The sequence below is a fragment of the Oncorhynchus mykiss genome, chromosome 25 (assembly GCF_013265735.2).
Source record: "Oncorhynchus mykiss isolate Arlee chromosome 25, USDA_OmykA_1.1, whole genome shotgun sequence".
NCBI classification, from domain to species: domain Eukaryota; kingdom Metazoa; phylum Chordata; class Actinopteri; order Salmoniformes; family Salmonidae; genus Oncorhynchus; species Oncorhynchus mykiss.
Genome location: NC_048589.1, coordinates 23,736,004 through 23,754,531, shown reverse-complemented (window position 1 = coordinate 23,754,531; position 18,528 = coordinate 23,736,004). Strand labels below are relative to the sequence as shown.

The following is an 18,528-nucleotide window of genomic DNA, read 5'->3' as shown; positions in this document are numbered from 1 at the left end:
CACACCAGCTACATACACCATACACAGACACACCATACACTCACACTATTTTCTGCCTGCAATACCTGTGAAGTACTGATTTCAGCTGACTGGCGTTAACTAGAAAACCGGAGGCTTGTAGTATTATTTTAAACTACGTCATTTTTTCTCTCTCATTTTTCTCTTCATCTTCTCTCTCTCTCCCTACAGAAGAAGGTGAGGAGGTTGTTAAGGTATCTACAGTTCAGAGACTACAAGTCTAAAGTGCTGAAAACCATTGAAGATGAGGAACCACTGGAGTCAGGTACTTGACACAGTACATGTAAAGCAAAAAAAAGTCCCATGACTGAAACTTAAGTCGATCTCAGATCTATTGTCTGGGGCCAAGTTATCCTCCCCTTTCATGTAAAAAGGTTGTGACCACCATACTGTTAAGGAAAGAGGATCATGTTGTATATGTATTAAACTGCACGTTTGACCAATTTCAGTTCCCTTTGCTTAGGAGGTCTGGGGACCTCCCTGGAAAAATGTTATGTAAAAGGACTGAGAAACTCAGTTCTGGTGACTTTTTAAAAGGACATTCTACTTTCAAATTAATGAAAATAAAACGATGCTGACACCATCTAAAATATAATTTCCACCTCCAGAAGTGGGCCCAAAAACATATTGGTAAAAATGTTGTTAAAATTATATTGGACCAGGCATATAGCCTATGCATGGCCTATATTATCATATGTGCTATTAGCAATACGCATTATCACCTGTAGCCCAACTGATGAAGCATAGTTGCTATAAAATGTACATAGGCTGAAGCATGGGGTTGGTCCATCTGCATTTACCCCATTGGACACAACATCCTGATTGCTATTATTAATTATTATTATTTTATTATAAATATATAAATAATTCTTCGTTTTTATTTACTCGAAAAATAATCTTTTTTTGTTTGTTTCTGTTTGCTCTTTTAAGATGACATTGCCCCTTTAAGAGCTCTGTTGTGCAGCTGTGCCTAAAACCAAGCTTGAAGCTGCATTTGTAAAAGAATGCCACGCACAATTGAAGGAGTAGAGAAATTAACGTGGTAGCAATGTAGAACTCGGATCCCATATCATTTTTTTTAGTTGTTTTTTTTTTAAGGCCAAACTGCTTTAAAAAATATTTTCCCGCGATTGCATTAAGAATGGTTGTGCATTGACTGCTTGTCAGAATAATGTTACATTTCCTTGAATGTGCCTCGAGATTAATATTTTTCTGGCAAAGAACACAACAATAAGCCAACTATGTAAGCTATTCTTCTATGGGGTTGTCTGATTTTGTTTTAAAAACAACATTAAATAGCAAAAATAGTAGCACTGAAAAGTTCCATCCTGACTGATAAAGTATAGGCTTTGAATTATTTTGCCAGCAGCTACAGTAGGCTGGCTACACCACTCTGAGTTGAACACTGCTGTGGTGCACATTATAGACTATGTCATTTCCTTCATCTGAATATCAGCGTGTCATCAACAATCGTGCATGTCAGTTCAGTGCACACAGCTTAACAGAGAAAATGTCATATTTGAGAACATATTTTGTAGAACACACAAAAAATGACCTCTTCAGAATCCATTTAATGGAAATCTGTCCCAGTGATGGATAACTTTAACCCTGCTTTTAACCCTGCCTGAAGACTTGTTAGCTTCCAGTACTCCTAGACTTTAGCTTGAAGGGCTAACATTGTCCCCTCTCTATCTATCTCTCACTCACACACTGATAGATAGGTGGGTTGTTGCCGGGAGTAACAAGCGCCAGCGGCTAGCAGGAGACTTCTTGTCCTGGGTGGACCAGACGGGAGAGTTCCTGTCCCTGTCTGACAACCAGGAAGTAGATGACGTCAAACTGGAACGACTGGAGGTCAGAACACACAAACAGACACACATACACAGTGTGTTAAAGTGGTATCTGGGTAGCAGCTCCCCTCGGTGAGTATTAACTCCTCTCTCCACACTCTCTCATTACCTCTCCTCTCTGTAGAGGTTGGAAAGACAGACCAGGGGGATGGACAGTGCTCAGTACAGTGAGTTCTGTGAGAGTCGGCAGCTCAGCTTTGGTGAGTAACATTTCTTCTCCCAACATTTAACCCTTAACTCAGTCTCTGATAGATTGTGTGTGTGTGTGTGTGTGTGTGTGTGTGTGTGTGTGTAGCTAAGAAGGCATCTAAGTTCCGAGACTGGCTGGACTGCAGCAGTCTGGAGGTGAAGCCCAACACTGTTGCCATGGAGATCCTGTCCTATCTGGCTTATGAGACCACCGCTCAGGTATGTGTGTCTACCAGACCACTGCTAGTTAAAGAACTAAGTCTCCCACAATAAATGAAAATACTGCGGACTTTACTGTAGTATTCATTGTAGTGTTTTTAAGGCTGTAGTATTCACTTTAGTGTTTTTTAAGGATGTAGTATTCGCTGTAGTGTTTTTAAGGCTGTAGTATTCACTGTAGTGTTTTTTAAGGATGTAGTATTCGCTGTAGTGTTTCTCTAGTATACTATAGTATTTAATGTCGTGTTTTTGCAGACATGAATGTAGTATACTGTAGAATTTAGTGTCATTTCTTTTACAGACACGACTGTAATATATATACTATCATTTTCACTGTAGTGTTTATTTTGTGGACATGACTGTAGTATACCATAGTATTCACCTGTAGTTTTTTTGCAGACTTTACTGTAGTATTAACTGTAGTGTTTCTTTTGCAGACAACTGTAGTATACTATAGTATTCACCCCGACTTTACTGTAGTATTTATTCACTGTAGTGTTTTTGCAGACATGACTGTAGTATACTATAATATTCACTGTAGGGTTTTTGTGTAAATTACTGTAGTATACTATAGTATTCACTGTATTGTGTCTTTTGCGGACATAACTGTAGTATACTAAAGTATTCACTGTAGTGTTTTTGCAGACATGATTGTAGAACACTATATGATTCACTGTAGTGTTGTTGCAGACATAACTTTAGAATACTATAGTATTCACGAGTGTTTGTGCGGACATGACTAGTGTACTGTAGTATTTACTTGTGTTATTGCTGACTTTACTGCTGCATACTAGTATTCACTGTAATATTTTTGTGGACAAATCAAATCAAAGGTTACTGGTCCACAGCAAGTGGGGACAACAGACTGGGATAGGGAGAGATTGAATATTTCCGGAAACACTCCAGCCAGCTGGTCTGCACATGCCCGAAGGACGCAGTTTGGGATGCCGTCTGGGGCGGCAGCCTTGCGAGGTTTATCGAGAACTCTTTGTTGGAGGCGGATAGCTCACACTCTTTGTTGGAGGCGGATAGCTCACACTCTTTGTTGGAGGCGGATAGCTCACACTCTTTGTTGGAGGCGGATAGCTCACACTCTTTGTTGGAGGCGGATAGCTCACACTCTTTGTTGGAGGCGGATAGCTCACACTCTTTGTTGGAGGCGGATAGCTCACACTCTTTGTTGGAGGCGGATAGCTCACACTCTTTGTTGGAGGCGGATAGCTCACACTCTTTGTTGGAGGCGGATAGCTCACACTCTTTGTTGGAGGCGGATAGCTCACACTCTTTGTTGGAGGCGGATAGCTCACACTCTTTGTTGGAGGCGGATAGCTCACACTCTTTGTTGGAGGCGGATAGCTCACACTCTTTGTTGGAGGCGGATAGCTCACACTCTTTGTTGGAGGCGGATAGCTCACACTCTTTGTTGGAGGCGGATAGCTCACACTCCTTGTTGAAGGCGGATAGCTCACACTCCTTGTTGAAGGCGGATAGCTCACACTCCTTGTTGGAGGCGGATGGCCCGCCTCTGCGGCTCTGTGTTTTCCTCAAAGCAGGCGAAATAGGTTAGCTTGTCCAGGAGGAAGGCGTCAATGTCCACGACGTGACTGGCTTTCCCTTTAGAATCTGTGACTTTCTGGAGTCCCACAGTGCCTTCAGAAAGTATTCACACCGCTTGACGTTTTCCACACTTAGTTGTGTCACTGGCCTACACACAATATCTCATAATGTCAAAGTGGAATTATGTTTTTAGACATAATAAAACAAATAAAATCAATCAATCAAGGGATACTACAGTTTGGAGTATAGTATTCTACACTATACTACACATTTATATAATCTCAGCAAAAAAAGAAACGTCCTTACACTGTCAACTGTGTTTATTTTCAGCAAATTTAACATGTGTGAATATTTGTATGAACATAAGATTCAACAACTGAGACATAAACTGAACAAGTTCCACAGACATGTGACTAACAGAAATTGAATAATGTGTCCCTGAACAAAGGGGGGGTCAAAATCAAAAGTAACAGTCCGTTTTTGGTGTGGCCACCAGCTGCATTAAGTACTGCAGTGCGTCTCCTCCTCATGGACTGCACCAGATTTGCAAGTTCTTGCTGTGAGATGTTACCCTACTCTTCCACCAAGGCACCTGCAAGTTCCCAGACATTTCTGGGGGGAATGGCCCTAGCCCTCACCCTCCGATCCAACAGATCCCAGACGTGCTCAATGGGATTGAGATCTGGGCTCTTCACTGGCCATGGCAGAACGAACACTGACATTCCTGTCTTGCAGGAAATCATGCACAGAACGAGCAGTATGGCTGGTGGCATTGTCATGCTGGAGGGTCACGTCAGGATGAGCCTGCAGGAAGGGTACCACATGAGGGAGGAGAATGTCTTCTCTGTAACGCACAGCATTGAGATTGCCTGCAATGACTACAAGCTCAGTCCGATGATGCTGTGATATATAGCCCCAGACCATGACGGACCATCTACCTCCAAATCGATCCCGCTCCAGAGTTACAGGCCTCGGTGTAACACTCATTCCTTCGACGATACACGCAAATCTGACCATCACCCCTGGTGAGACAAAACCGTGACTCGTCAGTGAAGAGGAGTTTTTGCCAGTCATGTCTGGTCCAGCGACGGTGGGTTTGTGCCCATAGGCGACGTTGTTGCCGGTGATGTCTGGTGAGGACCTGCCTTACAACAGGCCTAAAAAGCCCTCAGTCCAGCCGCTCTCAGCCTATTGTGGACAGTCTGAGCACTGATGGAGGGATTGTGCGTTTCTGGTTTAGCTTGGGCAATTGTTGTTGCCATCCTGTACCTGTCCCGCAGGTGTGATGTTCGTGATGTTCCTGTGCAGGTGTTGTTACACGTGGTCTGCCACTGCAAGGACGATCAACTGTCCGTCCTGTCCCCCTGTAGCGCTGTCTTAGGCATCTCACAGTACGGACATTGCAATGTATTGCTCTGGCCACATCTGCAGTACCTCATGCCTCCTTGCAGCATGCCTAAGGCACATTCACGCAGATGAGCAGGGACCCTGTGAATCTTTCTTTTGGTGTTTTTCAGAGTCAGTACAAAGGCCTCTTTAGTGTCCTCTAAGTTTTCATAACTGTGGCCTTAATTGCCTACCGTCTGTAAGCTGTTAGTGTCTTAATGACCGTTCCACAGGTGCATGTTCATTAATTGTTTATGGTTCATTAAACAAGCATGGGAAACAGTGTTTAAACCCTTTACAATGAAGATCTGTGAAGTTATTTGGATTTTTACGAATTATCTTTGAAAGACAGGGTCCTGAAAAACGGACGTTTCTTTTTTTTTCTTCCTGAGTTTAGTAAGCACTACACGATCGAGGGGGAACCTCAGAGGAAATCCCTGCCATGAGGTCCCCAAGGACAGCACGTTAAAATAAAAACAAAGTTGACAAAGCTAACAGCTACCCGTAAACCTAGCTAGAAGTCCAATTGATTAAAAAAATCTAGTCAGCACTACTTGATCGAGGGATACTACAGTGTGATGTATATTATTCTACACAGTATACTACAAAATTATATAGTAAGCACGACACAATCGAAGGTGTCAGAGAAAGCCCCTAAAAATTGTCAAGACTCCAGCCATCCAAGTCATAGACTGTTCTCACTGCTACCGCATGGCAAGCAGTACTGGAGCACTAAGTCTAGGTCCAAAAGGCTCCGTAACAGCTTCTACCCCCAAGCCATAAGACTCTTGAACAGTTCATCAAAATCCTATTTGGACTATTTGCATTGACCCTCATTTGTACGCTGCTGCTAGTCTCTGTTTATTATCTATGCATAGTCACTTTATCTCTACCTACATGTACATATTACCTCGACTAACCTGTACCCCTGCACATTGACTCTGTACCCCTTGTATATTGCCTCGTTGTTATTTATTTTTTTTACTTTAGTTTAGTTTATTTTTTGTATATAGCCTTGTTATTGTGTTACTTTAGTTTATTTAGTAAATATTTTTTTACAAGCTCTTAACCAACAATGCAGAGTAAGTTAGCATTTCACGGTAAGGTCTAGAATTGTTGTATTCGGTGCATGTGACAAATAAAATTGTATTTGATACTACAGTGTGTAGTAAAGTATTCTACAGTATAATACATCATATTAAAGTAACCACTAAACAAGCGAGGGATACTACAATGTGTAGTATAGTACAGTATACTAGAACATTCTATAGTAAGTACTAAATGATCGAGAGATACTACAGTGTGGAGTATGGGATTCTACAGTATACTACAGTTTACTGCATAATTCTATAGTAGGTACTATAGTGTTCTATAGTAAACTGTAGTATTTTTTATGTGTATCATTGCTCTGTTTGGATTACAATATTCACTCCCTCTCTTTCTCTCTCTAGCTGGTAGATCTGTCTCTGTTAGTGAAACAGGATATGACTCCAAAGACAGATCCCTTCAGCCATGTTGTGTCTGCCAGCTTCATACACTACCACAGCAATATAGAGGTAAGTAAAAACACACACCCCTCTGTTAGCCAGCTAACAGGAGTAGCAGCTAGCTAACTTGCTATTCCTACTGGCCGCTCATTTAAAACGTGTTCTCTCCCTTCCACCTCTCTACCTTCCCCCTCTCTCCCTTCCCCACTTCTCTCTCTCTTCCCCACCTCTCTCTCTCAGGTAAAGAGAGATCCAGAATCTCCAGAGACCACGCCCCCCTCCACTCCTGGCTCATCCCACTCCTCTAAGCCCTCGAATGGAGGCTTGGGATTGGACAGTAAAACCAGGCAAAGGAAACGCAAGAAGGTCTGTTAAGATAGTTTTTTTTGTGTTGCACAGCTTGTGTGTGTGTATACCATGTGTTAAGGTGTGTTTGTTTCAGAGTTCAGCAGTGAGTGGTGTGGAGCCTCCCAGTGGAGCCATTCAGCCCTGCCACATCAGAGAGGCCATCAGACGCTACAGTTACAGACACACGGTACACTCATCTCCCTTTCATTCCTCTTCCCTCCCTAACTTCCTATATGCACTGTAGTACTGTCCTCTCACAAAACAACTGGTTGGAAGTAATCAATATAACAAACACAGTCCCTCTCTCCTCTTCCAGAGTGCTAATAGGGGGAATGGGATGGCGTTCCTGGCCTGCTAAAGGCAGAAGAGAAATGGTTCGACAGAAGATAAATGTTTTTTTATGATTTGAGATTCTTACCATAAAGACAGGAAGTTATATATTTCTGTTAATGTCCAGACATCTTCATGTCATGATGTATCACTTACTCTGCGTTTACACAGGCAGCCCAATTCAGATATTTTTTCCAGATCTGGTTGGTTAGAAGACCAATTAGTGAAAAAAAATCAATTGGGCTGCCTTTGTAAACGCAGCCTTAGTGTCCGGTTCATTTTTTTTGTCCACATTCACTCACATTGATTATGCATCCTTGGTTTATATAAAAAGTAGTCTTTAATAAAGCTATTTGATTAGACTGACTCAGTTATTCAACACTAACCACATTTCCATCCAGTTTTATGCCATACTGAATAAAAATAATCTTCATGACAGCCGTGATGGAAATAAGGTCTTTCATAAATGCCGACAATTTGTTCGTTCGACATGGTGGGATCTTTTTCTCAGTACAATGAATTATGCGAGATATGGTGGCAAATATTAAAACCATATCGAAGTCATGTGAACATGGTGTGTGGTCCTCCCACTACGACTTGGAAAACCGTGCAGTGATCTTGATGCTCCATTCCAATAAATATTGAGGGTCTTATTCTGGTGACGTGATCGATGCTTGACTGCCGTTTCACAAATTAAAATATTCTCGCTCTTATCCACAACAATCTCATGTTGGCTAGAGCACGTGTCAAGACCAGAGTAGGTACATTTGGTATTTAATGCAACAGTTTGACAAAACTATCAGTAGAGTTAAATGCAATGGAAACATTTAAATTTAGATTTTTATTCTGTACATGAAAACTTAAATAAAAAAGTACATTGTGTCATCAAGCACTATTTAAAAAAAATCTGCAACAAGTCCATTTGGAGGAAACACCACTGGTGGGAAAAATGTGCTGATTCCAGAATATTTGCATGAAAATCTCAGCAATTGGATGGAAAGTTAGCTTTCTGTCAATAGGGCATCTTCCAACACTTATGTGAACTGTAGGAAAACAGATTATCATCCAATAGCCCTGACAACACTGCTAAGAACAAGTTCCTCTATACATTTCATAGGCCATGCTTTGAGAGGCACTTTGCTTTTCCTGGTATTTCCAGCATTATCCACTAGGTTTGCTGCAGGTAGAAAATCCTAGGGCCAGACAAACACCACATATAGCAAACAGGTCTTAGGGAGAAATCAGATTTGTATTGATAATTTGAAAAGACACTGATTCACCAGAGGAAAGACCAACACTAGGCATGCTCTAAGCACTGGACCATGACATCAATATGACATGAAGAGGCAGAACTCCAATAGATCATTCACTTGTAAATATGTTTACCTATCAACACACAATTAGAGGGCAAGACGAGGGTTGCTATGATCCTGTGTTTGAGCAGACACTTTCTCCAGTATGTGTGCATTTGCTTAACATGTTTTTATAATATGTGTTAGTGATTTATGTGTGTGTGTGTGTGTGTGTGTGTGTGTGTGTGTATAGAAAGCATATATGGGGTTTCTAGTAGGGGTGTGTTAGTATTTAGCAGACAGCAGAGCTTCTTTCTCCAGCAGCAAGTCTCCATATCTCTGCTGAAGCTCCTTTTCTCTCTCCTGCTGTCTCTCCACGTCCTCCCTTAGAGCCTAAAGAGAAAATGAAGTCCAATAAACACAGGCTGCAGTTTTTGTCAGCTGTTTGTGTGATATGGCAGGGTGTGTGAAAGTATGTGTACCTCTTGTCTGCGGGGTATCGCTGTGTCTTCTTGTTTCTTCAGCTCAGTGAAGGTGTGGAGCTCCGTAGCTGCCTGCTCAACCTGCTCCCACAGTTCACCATGCTGCTTCAGTAGACCTACAGCACGGGACTGGTACCCTCCTAGTAACACCTACACACATACAGACATATCACTGCTCCCACAGTTCACCATGCTGCTTCAGTAGACCTACAGCACGGGACTGGTACCCTCCTAGTAACACCTACACACATATCACTGCTCCCACAGTTCACCATGCTGCTTCAGTAGGCCTACAGCACAGCAATGGTACCGTCTAGAAACAGTTTGAGAGACATACAGAAAGAGTATAGGTAAGTGTTTAGTCACCTTGAGACGACGCTCCAGACGAGCAGCGCGACGGGCCTCACACGTCATGTGGCCTCGGTTGATCTAGGAATACACACATCATAAACATGTGGTATACATCATGAGTTACCTACGGCCCAGCAGCTTCTAGTGTAAAAAGGGACATGATAGCGTGTGTATGTGGTCTCACCTCTAATTTCTTCTCCAGGGAGTCTATGCGGTCCTTCTTGGAGGCCAGGTTGGCCCTGGTGTAGCGGCTCTGGGCGGAGAGGTACAGCACCTGGCCGTAACACTCCTCCCACACCTGGCTGTAGGCCTCCATGGACAGGTCCCCGTGACCCATACCTGCCCTCACCACCTCCATCTCCTGGCTCAGCAACTCACTGGCCTGAGCGGAGAAGTCACACACACTATTATTTACACATCTCACACAAATGTCCACATTGCGTGGACAAAGTTACTCTACTCTGTAGGGATTTTTTATTTTTAAACGTGTATCTGGATAGTTGAAAGGTCAATGCAATCCGAGGACCTTGGGATGTCCCTACCCTAAACCCAACCATAACCCTTACCATTTTAAATTTCAACTTCAATGGGGTAGGGACGGTCTCTAGGATCCCAGATAGCATGGACCATAGTGGAAATCCTATTCATTTTTACTCTCTTGACCAATCAAAATGACAAAAAATGCACATAGCAGAGGTAAAATGCAGACTGGTTTTCTCTGTATAGTTTTGGCAAACAGCAACAGTGAAAGAAAGTTATGATTTTAGAACTGATTCTGATCCAACAATGTTTTCTGGTGAGTATTTTGCATTGATCTCAGGTCTTGTAACTCTACCTACATGTACATATTACCTCAACTAAACGGTGCTCCCGCACATTGACTCTGTACCGGTAACCCCATGTATATAGTTTGTTATTTTACTGCTGCTCTTTAATTACTTGTTACTTTTATTTCTTATCTGTATTTTTTTAAACTGCATTGTTGGTTAGGGACTCGTAAGTAAGCGTTTCACTGTAAGGTCTACAACTGTTGTATTCAGCGCATGTGACTAATCAAATCTGATTTGTAGAAACTCCATTATGTTGACGCCTGTAATTGCCATTTGAAGTGGGAAAAACAGCATACTGATGTCTGGGCAGACTGGAGGGCCAAATGGGCAGCTGTAACTCAATGCACCATTATAAAAACTACATTGATAACAAAAATATAAAAACAACATGTCAAGTGTTGGTCCAATGTTTCATGAGCTGAAATTAAACATCCCATATGCACAAAAAGCTTTATTTCTCTCAAATTTGGTGCACACCAGATACTGACCGGTTTTCTGAGTCACACCCCTACCTTTTTTCCCCTTAAGGTATCTGTGACTAACAGATGCATATCTGTATTCCCAGTCATGTGAAATCCAGAGTCGGGGCCAAATGTATTTATTTCAATTGACCGATTTCCTTATATGAACTGTAACTCAGTATAATCTTTTAAATTGTTGCATGTTGCGTTTATATTTTTGTTCAGTATACATTCATAAGTTAGTGGTTTCATTATATTAAGAATTTCAAATGTCATGGTATATCCTTGTAGGTAACAATATCACAAGGATAATTTAAAATGTAATTTAGACAAAGCTTTTTCATTGTTTTAAAAAGGCCTAAAAAAGTAAGCCAATACTAACGTCCGTTCGGATATTCGATTAACCGTACCCATCCCTAACACTCCATCTAGACAGTGTCCAGCTTTCCTATTTTTTAGACAGTTTTCCTATTCATTTTAGGATTGAGGCATACTAAAACACAGCAGATGGAGACCATGACATTACAGGGGAAACAGGTTGGGAAACACTGATCTACATTAAATCTTGGGAAACAATGGCTAGTAGGGGTGTGTGTGTGTGTGTTTTACATGTGCCAGCTCCTCATTGCTGATTGGCTTGTAGGGGTGTCTGTCCAGGTGGGCGATGTGTTCTGCGTTGTTGGAGGTGGAGGCAGGCCCTCGTTGTTTGCTGCGCTGTGGTTGGATAAACAAAGCACTTTAGTTCTGCTCCAAACGCAGCCCTGTGTGTGTTTATGTATGTGTATACACCTACCTGTTGGTTGGCTGGTGGGTGGTGTAGACAGTCAAAGTGCAGCATAGTGATCATCTCCTTCTTGATAATCTCCTCAGCCTGCTGCAGTTCTGACAGAGGATCTGTTCCCAACGGACGCAGGATAGACTCATTCACCTACACAATTTTTCATTAGTTTTGTCACTAATGCTGTAGCCGGGAAGGGGAGGTGATGCAGCACTTGAACTCTTGTGTGTGAGAGAGTCACACTGTGTGTGCTTACCTCTGATGGTCTGGGTAGAATCCTCTGTACAGCAGTGTGTCTCAGCTTCAGCTCTTTCTCCTGCTCTGCATCCCGGGCAGCCTGAAACACACACACGGTTACAAAAGGGGATAGTCAAGAGTAGAGCTTTATATGAGTTGTATGCATGTGGGTCTGTGTGACTGAGTGTTACCTGATTGCGTAGCTCTATCTCTGAGGCGTCCTCCATGTATCCGGTCTCAGTCTCCATTTCCTCCAGTTCAGTCTCTGCGTTTTCTGGTAGAACGATCTCAAAGTCGTTCTTGGGGATCGGCAGCGACATCAGACCCAGCTTCAGCTGCTCCCTCGACTCTCGTTGCTACGCACATACACACAAAATAAAGTTACACACACACAAAATAAAGTTATACACACAAAAACAAATTCTAAACAGTAGCCATTTCAATAGTAGTTTGTGTTACCAGATGTCTAGCGTAGGCAGGGTCTGCTAGTTGTTCCTCACTATTGATGTTGAGTTTGTCTCGTAGAGGGGTGCGCCCAGGGGTTACTCCGGGGGTCACAGTACCCGGTCCTTTAGGGGTTAACGCTCCCTGGGGGGTCATACCGCCCTCAGACCCTGGACCCGGGGTTCTACAACAGCAATAGTGTGTGTCACTAGTCAGTACAGAATTAGGTGTGTGGGAGAATGGCTTGCATGTTTATTTATTGTACTAGGCAAATTGAGTGAACACATTCTCATTTACAGCAACGACCTGGGGAATAGTTACAGGGGAGAGAAGGGGGGATGAATGAACCAATTGGAGGCTGGGGATGATTAGGTGGCCATGAAGATATGAGGGCTAGATTGGGAATTTAGCCAAGACACCAGGGTTAACAACCCGACTCTTGTGATAAGTGCCATGGAATCTTTAGTGACCACAGGGAGTCAGGACACGAGTTTAACGTCCCATCCAAAAGACAGCACCCTACACAAGGCAATGTCCCATATCACTGCCCTGGAGCATTGAGATATTTTTTTTAGACCAGAGGAAAGAGTGCCTCCTACTGGCCCTCCAACATCCAGGGACAGACCAGGACCAACCCTGCTTAGCTTCAGAGGCAAGCCACCAGTGGGATGCAAGGTGGTATGCGGCTGGCGTGTGTGTGAATGGCGTGTGTGTGTACCTGAAAGGTGTGGTCAGTACAGTATTTGGTGTCTGTACTGCCTGTCTTTGGGGTGTGACTCCTGAGAAGTCACTCTGGTGGAGAGGAGTGTTCAGACCTCCTTTCAGAGGAGTGTCTACGTTAGTTAGAGCCATCAGGTTCTGGGCCTCCTGGAGAGAGAGAGAGATGTTGTCAGAGGTATTGTATTGGCATTCATTTTATGTTATAATTTACATTGTATGATAATATGTACCGTGGACAGCTTTCCTCATATACCCTGAGACAGAGAAAAAGGGAGAGTGACTGGGTGTACCTGTAGTATCTTGTCCTGCGCGGCAGGGGTCTTGGGGGTGCGTAGCCCAGTTGTCATGGCGCTGTTGGAAAGGCTGTATTCTGACAGTAGGGCTGAGGAGGCGGAGTTAGTGATCCCAGATTCCTCAGCGGTCTGACGAGCCACTTCACTGGCCTGACCCAGCTTAACCACCTCCTCCAGCTCCGCATCAGAGATCTACACACGCCAGACAACATCAGACACGCAGTCAAACTTCCCTGGCCTGACAAAACTTCACTACTTCCCGTAGCTATGCATCAGAGATGCGCGCACACACACACACACAGTCATAGCGTTGTTACCTGTGGTGCAGGCAGCACCAGTTTGCTGCGTTTCTTGGTGAACTCTGCTACTCCGCTGGTCTGGAGGATGGCTGACGGAAGATCACTTTCCTTCTTCTTCTTGATCTTCTGTCTATCCCTCTTCCTCTCCCTCTCCTCCTTCTCACTGAGGACACACAAAGTCAGGCACACACAGCTCTCTCCTCCTCACATTCAAACTGTCAAATTATCCCATCTATAAATGGCCCAATCAGATCATACTAGTGGCATTCGACAAGATGGGTGTGTGTGTGTGTGTGTGTGACTGACTTGCGTAGCTCTCCGTCCAGGTGTTGTTGTCTCAGGCGTTTGAAGTTTGGTTCCAGACCTTCATAGAGCTCCATGCTGGTGTCATAGAAACCCTAGAATCATAATATATTAACACTTAGCCCCAATAATACACACGTCACACACACACGATGTATGTGTGTGTAATGTGTTACCTGAGAAGGTTTCTTCTCAAAGGGAATCTCAGCATTGTAGTCCACTCCTCTCTTCTTCTTCCTCTTCTTCTGAGCGTCGATGCCTGCTGCCCTCAACTCCCTGCGCTTCTGTAGAGCAGCCAGTCGTCTGGGAGTGAGGAGAAAGAGAGGGCGTGTATGTTTGTCAGGGTTGAACGTTTTCTTGATTTGGTGGTAGGCATTGAGGGGATTCGATTAAGATGGACCGGGTTGCAACGGGCTATGAACGTGCAAAACCGGTGATGCACACACGCCCTGCTCAAATTGAACAGTAATCTGCGCCACTCGGTCCTGTTGTCAACAAGGCAGAATAGAAACATATCTCTATTCCATCAAATAAACATTTTAATTTTCAAACTAGTTCTCATTGGGAAGGCAAAATAGTTTTATCAAAATAAATCACTTTTGCATGTGAAAACAGAATCCTACTCATTACTCCACGTGCTTAACCTACATCACTTTTGTTTTGAGACAACGCTGCCGTCAGCCAGAACTGGGCGAGTGGCTCACGCCTAGAGGCAGCCCAGTTCCAAAATGAATGCAATCACTTTTCACCCGGTGCAAACTACACCCACTAGGCACCAGGCCAGCTTAATCGAGTACCCTCATTATGAGAGCAAACTCAGAAATGTCTGGTCTGAAATTTATGCTGAACGTTATGCAGTTCACAAATCCTGCATTTGTGGTATTTACATGACACAGCTCTTATTTGAAACACAAATTTGTGCTGGTGTGTAAAAGGTGTGCCTGTGTATATACCTGGCCTCCTCCAGCTGTTTCTCTCTGGCCTTCCTCTTGGCTTTCTTCCCCTGAGTGTTGGCCAGACGAGCTCTGGCCTCAGACAGCATCTCCAGCTCATCTATACACACACACAAACAGACAGAGTCAGGAATAGCTGGTTTGGTCTTATTTATTTAATTTTAATAAACCATGACAGTTGACTGAACAGCAACAAGCCGAAGAAGCATTGCACCAATTGTTCCTTTGGCCGCCTCTCCTTCCAGTTCTCTGCTGCCAATGACTGGAACGAACTGCACAAATCTCTGAAGCTGGAGACTCCTACCTACCTCCCTCACTAGCTTTAAGCACCAGCTGTCAGAGCAGCTCACAGATCACTGCACCTGTACATAGCTCATCTGTAAATAGCCCATCTAATCTACCTCATCCCAATACTGTATTTATTTATCTTGCTCCTTTGCACCCCAGTATCCCAACTTGCACATTCATCTTCTGCACATCCTACCATTCCAGTGATTAATTGCTATATTGTAATTACTTTGCCACCATGACCTATTTATTGCCTTACCTCTCTTATCCTACCTCATTTGCACATGCTGTATATCATTTTTCTACTGTATCATTGATTGTATGTTTGTTTGTCCCTTGTGTAACTCTGTTGTTGTATGTGTCGAACTGCTTTGCTTTATCTTGGCCAGGTCGCAGTTGCAAATGAGAACTTGTTCTCAACTAGCCTATCTGGTTAAATAATAAATAAATAAACCTTCGTCCATGTCCACAGGGTCAGGCCTAGCGGGCTTGGTTTCAGGGTTGGGGTCGATCTCTCCAGGCTTCAGTTTCCTGGGATCATCAGCTGTATCCTCCTCATTGTCCCTCTGGGCTGCTTTGTCTCTATACACACACACCAAGAAAATGCATAAGAACATGGATGCCAAGAGGTCTTCTCTGAACACAGAGAGAAATTGTTTTTGCGTGGGTCTTACAGTAGAAACTCGTAGTGCTCCAGACACTGGGCAGCGGTGCGTCCTATGATAGGAGCAATGGTCCTCCACTGGGTGGGCATAAGCTTGGCCAGATGGAGCAGCTTCTCCTCTTCTTCTCTGGACCACTCGGTTTTCTTAATGCTGGGATCCAGCCACTCATACCTACACACAAAAACAGCACATTAGATACAAACAGAACTGTATCCACACACACACTCACAAAAACCACTCAGTCTCCTTTGAGGCTCAGCTTATCATGCATGCCACACACACCGGGTTTAACGTGACACACACACACACACCAGCGGGCCTTGCATTGTTTGGCAGACTTGCGGTGCAGCAGGGAGGCAATACGAGACCACTGGTTCTTCCCATATTTCATCACCGCTGCCTTCAGTATTTCATCCTGGGAGAAAGAGGGAGGATGTAATATTTTATTGATTAATTAATTGTTCACTGATTCAGTTTCAACTGCAGACAACTATAATTTAAAGACGGCGTTAACTAGTAGATATTACTAGTTAACATTAATGTCAACTAGCTAACGTTGCATTGAAGTTCAGCTAGTGAGCTATTACGACTAACGTTAATGTGGTTAGCTAACTAACCAGCATGATGTTAGCTAAAGTGATGCAGTGTCGAGTAGCTAATTCAGTGAATACATTTACATGGTAGTTCATTAACCTGGAGTTGACTTAGTTAACTAAAAATGTTGTATATTAGTTGGAAGCTAGTTAGCAGCAGACGTAAGTTATTAGCGTTAGCTACGCCAATTTACCTCGGTGTTTCGCCATACACCCCCCTTGATCATGATACGCGGCATCTTGGCTGTTGTGTTGCTACCCTTCAGGTAGTAACTATAAATAAATAACCAGATACCACAATAGAACAATAATACGAAAAGTTGGACATAAAATTGAACAACGATTTAAGAACGTGTGTTATCAACATCCACAAAAAAAATCAATATGGCGGCCACCGGAAGTGCGCAAAGTATAGTCAAAGATTTTTATAACTTAACCAAGATAGACCATAGCCCGTCGTTTCACATGCAAACAAATTAGTAATTATTAAAAAAGCAGGTCAGGCAAGCCAATTAAGAACAAATTCTTATTTACACTGACGACCTACCAAAAAGGGGACGGGGGCTGGGGTTAAAAATTTAAATACAGGACAAAACACATCATGACAAGAGACACCACAACACAACATAAAGAGAAACCTAAGACAACAACATAGCATGGCAGCAACACATGACAACACAGCATAGTAGCAACACCACATGACAATAACATGGTAGCACAATAACATGGTGGCAGCACAAAACATGGTACAAACATTATTTGGCACAGACAACAGCACAAAGGCAAGAAGGTAAAGACTACAAAACAGTTGAAGTCGGAAGTTTACACACACTTAGGTTGGAGTCATGAAAACTTGTTTTTCAACCACTGCACACATTTCTTGTTAACAAACTATAGTTTTGGCAAGTCGGTTAGGACATCTACTTTGTGCATGACAAGTAATTTTTCCAACAATTGTTTACAGTTATTTCACTTATATTTCACTGTATCACAATTCCAGTGGGTCAGAAGTTTACATAGACTAGGTTGACTGTGCCTTTGAACAGCTTGGAAAATTCCAGAAAATTATGTCATGGCAATAGAAGCATCTGATAGGCAAATTGACATAATTTGAGTCAATTGGAGGTGTACCTGAGGATGTGTTTCAAGGCTTAACTTCAAGGCCAAACTCAGTGCCTCTTTGCTTGACATCATGGGAAAATCAAAAGAAATCAGCAAAGACCTCAGAAAATAATTGTAGACCTCCACAAGTCTGGTTCATCCTTGGGAGCAATTTCCAAATGCCTGAAGGTATCATGTTAATTTGTACAAATAATAGTACACAAGTATAAACACCATGGGACCGGGACCACGCAGCCGTCATACCGCTCAGGAAAGAGGCGCGTTCTGTCTCCTAGATGAAAGTACTATGGTGCGAAAAGTGCAACACAATCCCAGAACAACAGCAAAGGACCTTGTGAAGATGCTGGAGGAAACAGGTGCAAAAGTATCTATATCCACAGTAAAACAAGTCCTATATCGACATAACCTGAAAGACCGCTCAGCAAGGAAGAAGCCACTGCTCCAAACGCGTATTGAAATACCCAGACTACAGTTTGCAACTGCACATGGGGACAAAGATTGTACTTTTTGGATTAATATCCTCTGGTCTGATGAAACAAATAGAACTGTTTGGCCATAATGACCATCGTTATGTTTGGAGGAAAAAGGGGGAGGCGTTTGCAAGCTGATGAACACCATTCAGACCGTGAAGCACGGGGGTGGCAGCATCATGTTGTGGGGTTGCTTTGCTGCAGGAGGGACTGGTGCACTTCACAAAATTGATTGCATCATGAGGGAGGAAAGGTATGTGGATATATTGAAGACATCAGTCAGGAAGTTAAAGCTTGGTTGCAAATGGGTCTTCCAAATGGACATTGACCCCAAGCATACTTCCAAAGTTGTGGCAAAATGGCTTAAGGACAACAAAGTCAAGGTATTGCAGTGGCCATCACAAAGCCCTGACCTCAATCCTATAGAAAACTTGTGGGCAGAAGTGAAAAAGCGTGTATGAGCAAGGAGGCCTACAAACCTGACTCAGTTACACCAGCTCTGTCAGGAGGAATGGGCCAAAATTCACCCAACTTATTGTGGGACGTTTGTGGAAGGCTACCTA

General features: G+C 43.2%; 2 protein-coding genes across 4 annotated transcripts in view; one reads left to right on the top strand and one right to left on the bottom strand.

Annotated features, from left to right (window-relative positions):
• The window catches only part of supt3h (SPT3 homolog, SAGA and STAGA complex component), a 9,840-nt gene extending 2,013 nt beyond the window's left edge, over window positions 1-7,827 (top strand). Inside the window, exons 5-13 of one of the 2 annotated variants that reach the window (XR_005039494.1) lie at window positions 190-283; window positions 1,736-1,872; window positions 1,993-2,068; window positions 2,164-2,276; window positions 6,671-6,775; window positions 6,947-7,072; window positions 7,149-7,241; window positions 7,371-7,541; window positions 7,628-7,827. Coding sequence is in view for 1 of the 2 variants with exons in the window: in XM_036962412.1 (XP_036818307.1) it covers window positions 190-283; window positions 1,736-1,872; window positions 1,993-2,068; window positions 2,164-2,276; window positions 6,671-6,775; window positions 6,947-7,072; window positions 7,149-7,241; window positions 7,371-7,412 (786 nt within the window). In the remaining variant the exon portion in view is untranslated. Of the gene's footprint in view, window positions 1-189; window positions 284-1,735; window positions 1,873-1,992; window positions 2,069-2,163; window positions 2,277-6,670; window positions 6,776-6,946; window positions 7,073-7,148; window positions 7,242-7,370 lie in introns of both variants that reach the window. The other variant, XM_036962412.1, reaches the window with a different exon arrangement.
• Window positions 7,828-8,205: 378 nt separating this feature from the next.
• Window positions 8,206-16,784, bottom strand: LOC110505657 (cell division cycle 5-like protein). 2 transcript variants are annotated; one of them, XM_021585030.2, is made up of 19 exons: window positions 16,568-16,784; window positions 16,063-16,195; window positions 15,790-15,951; window positions 15,570-15,697; window positions 14,828-14,927; window positions 14,051-14,177; window positions 13,878-13,969; window positions 13,590-13,734; window positions 13,270-13,464; window positions 12,978-13,126; window positions 12,275-12,443; window positions 12,007-12,171; window positions 11,835-11,915; window positions 11,594-11,728; window positions 11,410-11,514; window positions 9,694-9,891; window positions 9,525-9,587; window positions 9,159-9,308; window positions 8,206-9,069 (listed from the first exon to the last, which is right to left on the bottom strand). In XM_021585030.2, exons 3-19 carry the CDS (start codon window positions 15,867-15,869, stop codon window positions 8,962-8,964), a joined length of 2,190 nt encoding a protein of 729 aa, XP_021440705.1. In that variant the 5' UTR covers window positions 15,870-15,951; window positions 16,063-16,195; window positions 16,568-16,784; the 3' UTR covers window positions 8,206-8,961. The 2 variants fall into 2 exon arrangements, with proteins under 2 accessions (XP_021440705.1, XP_021440702.1); XM_021585027.2 differs by having other exon boundaries at window positions 16,092-16,195.
• Window positions 16,785-18,528: the final 1,744 nt, after the last annotated feature.

Excerpts from the sequence above, each read along its gene's own strand:
- LOC110505657 (XM_021585027.2), bottom strand. The coding sequence starts at position 16,612 with ATGCCGCGTATCATGATCAAGGGGGGTGTATGGCGAAACACCGAG. Across the intron at positions 14,178-14,827 it reads AAACAGCTGGAGGAGGCCAG|ACGACTGGCTGCTCTACAGA; the intron begins GTATATACACAG and ends CCTCACTCCCAG. Across the intron at positions 13,465-13,589 it reads TGGTGCTGCCTGCACCACAG|ATCTCTGATGCGGAGCTGGA; the intron begins GTAACAACGCTA and ends TGGCGTGTGTAG.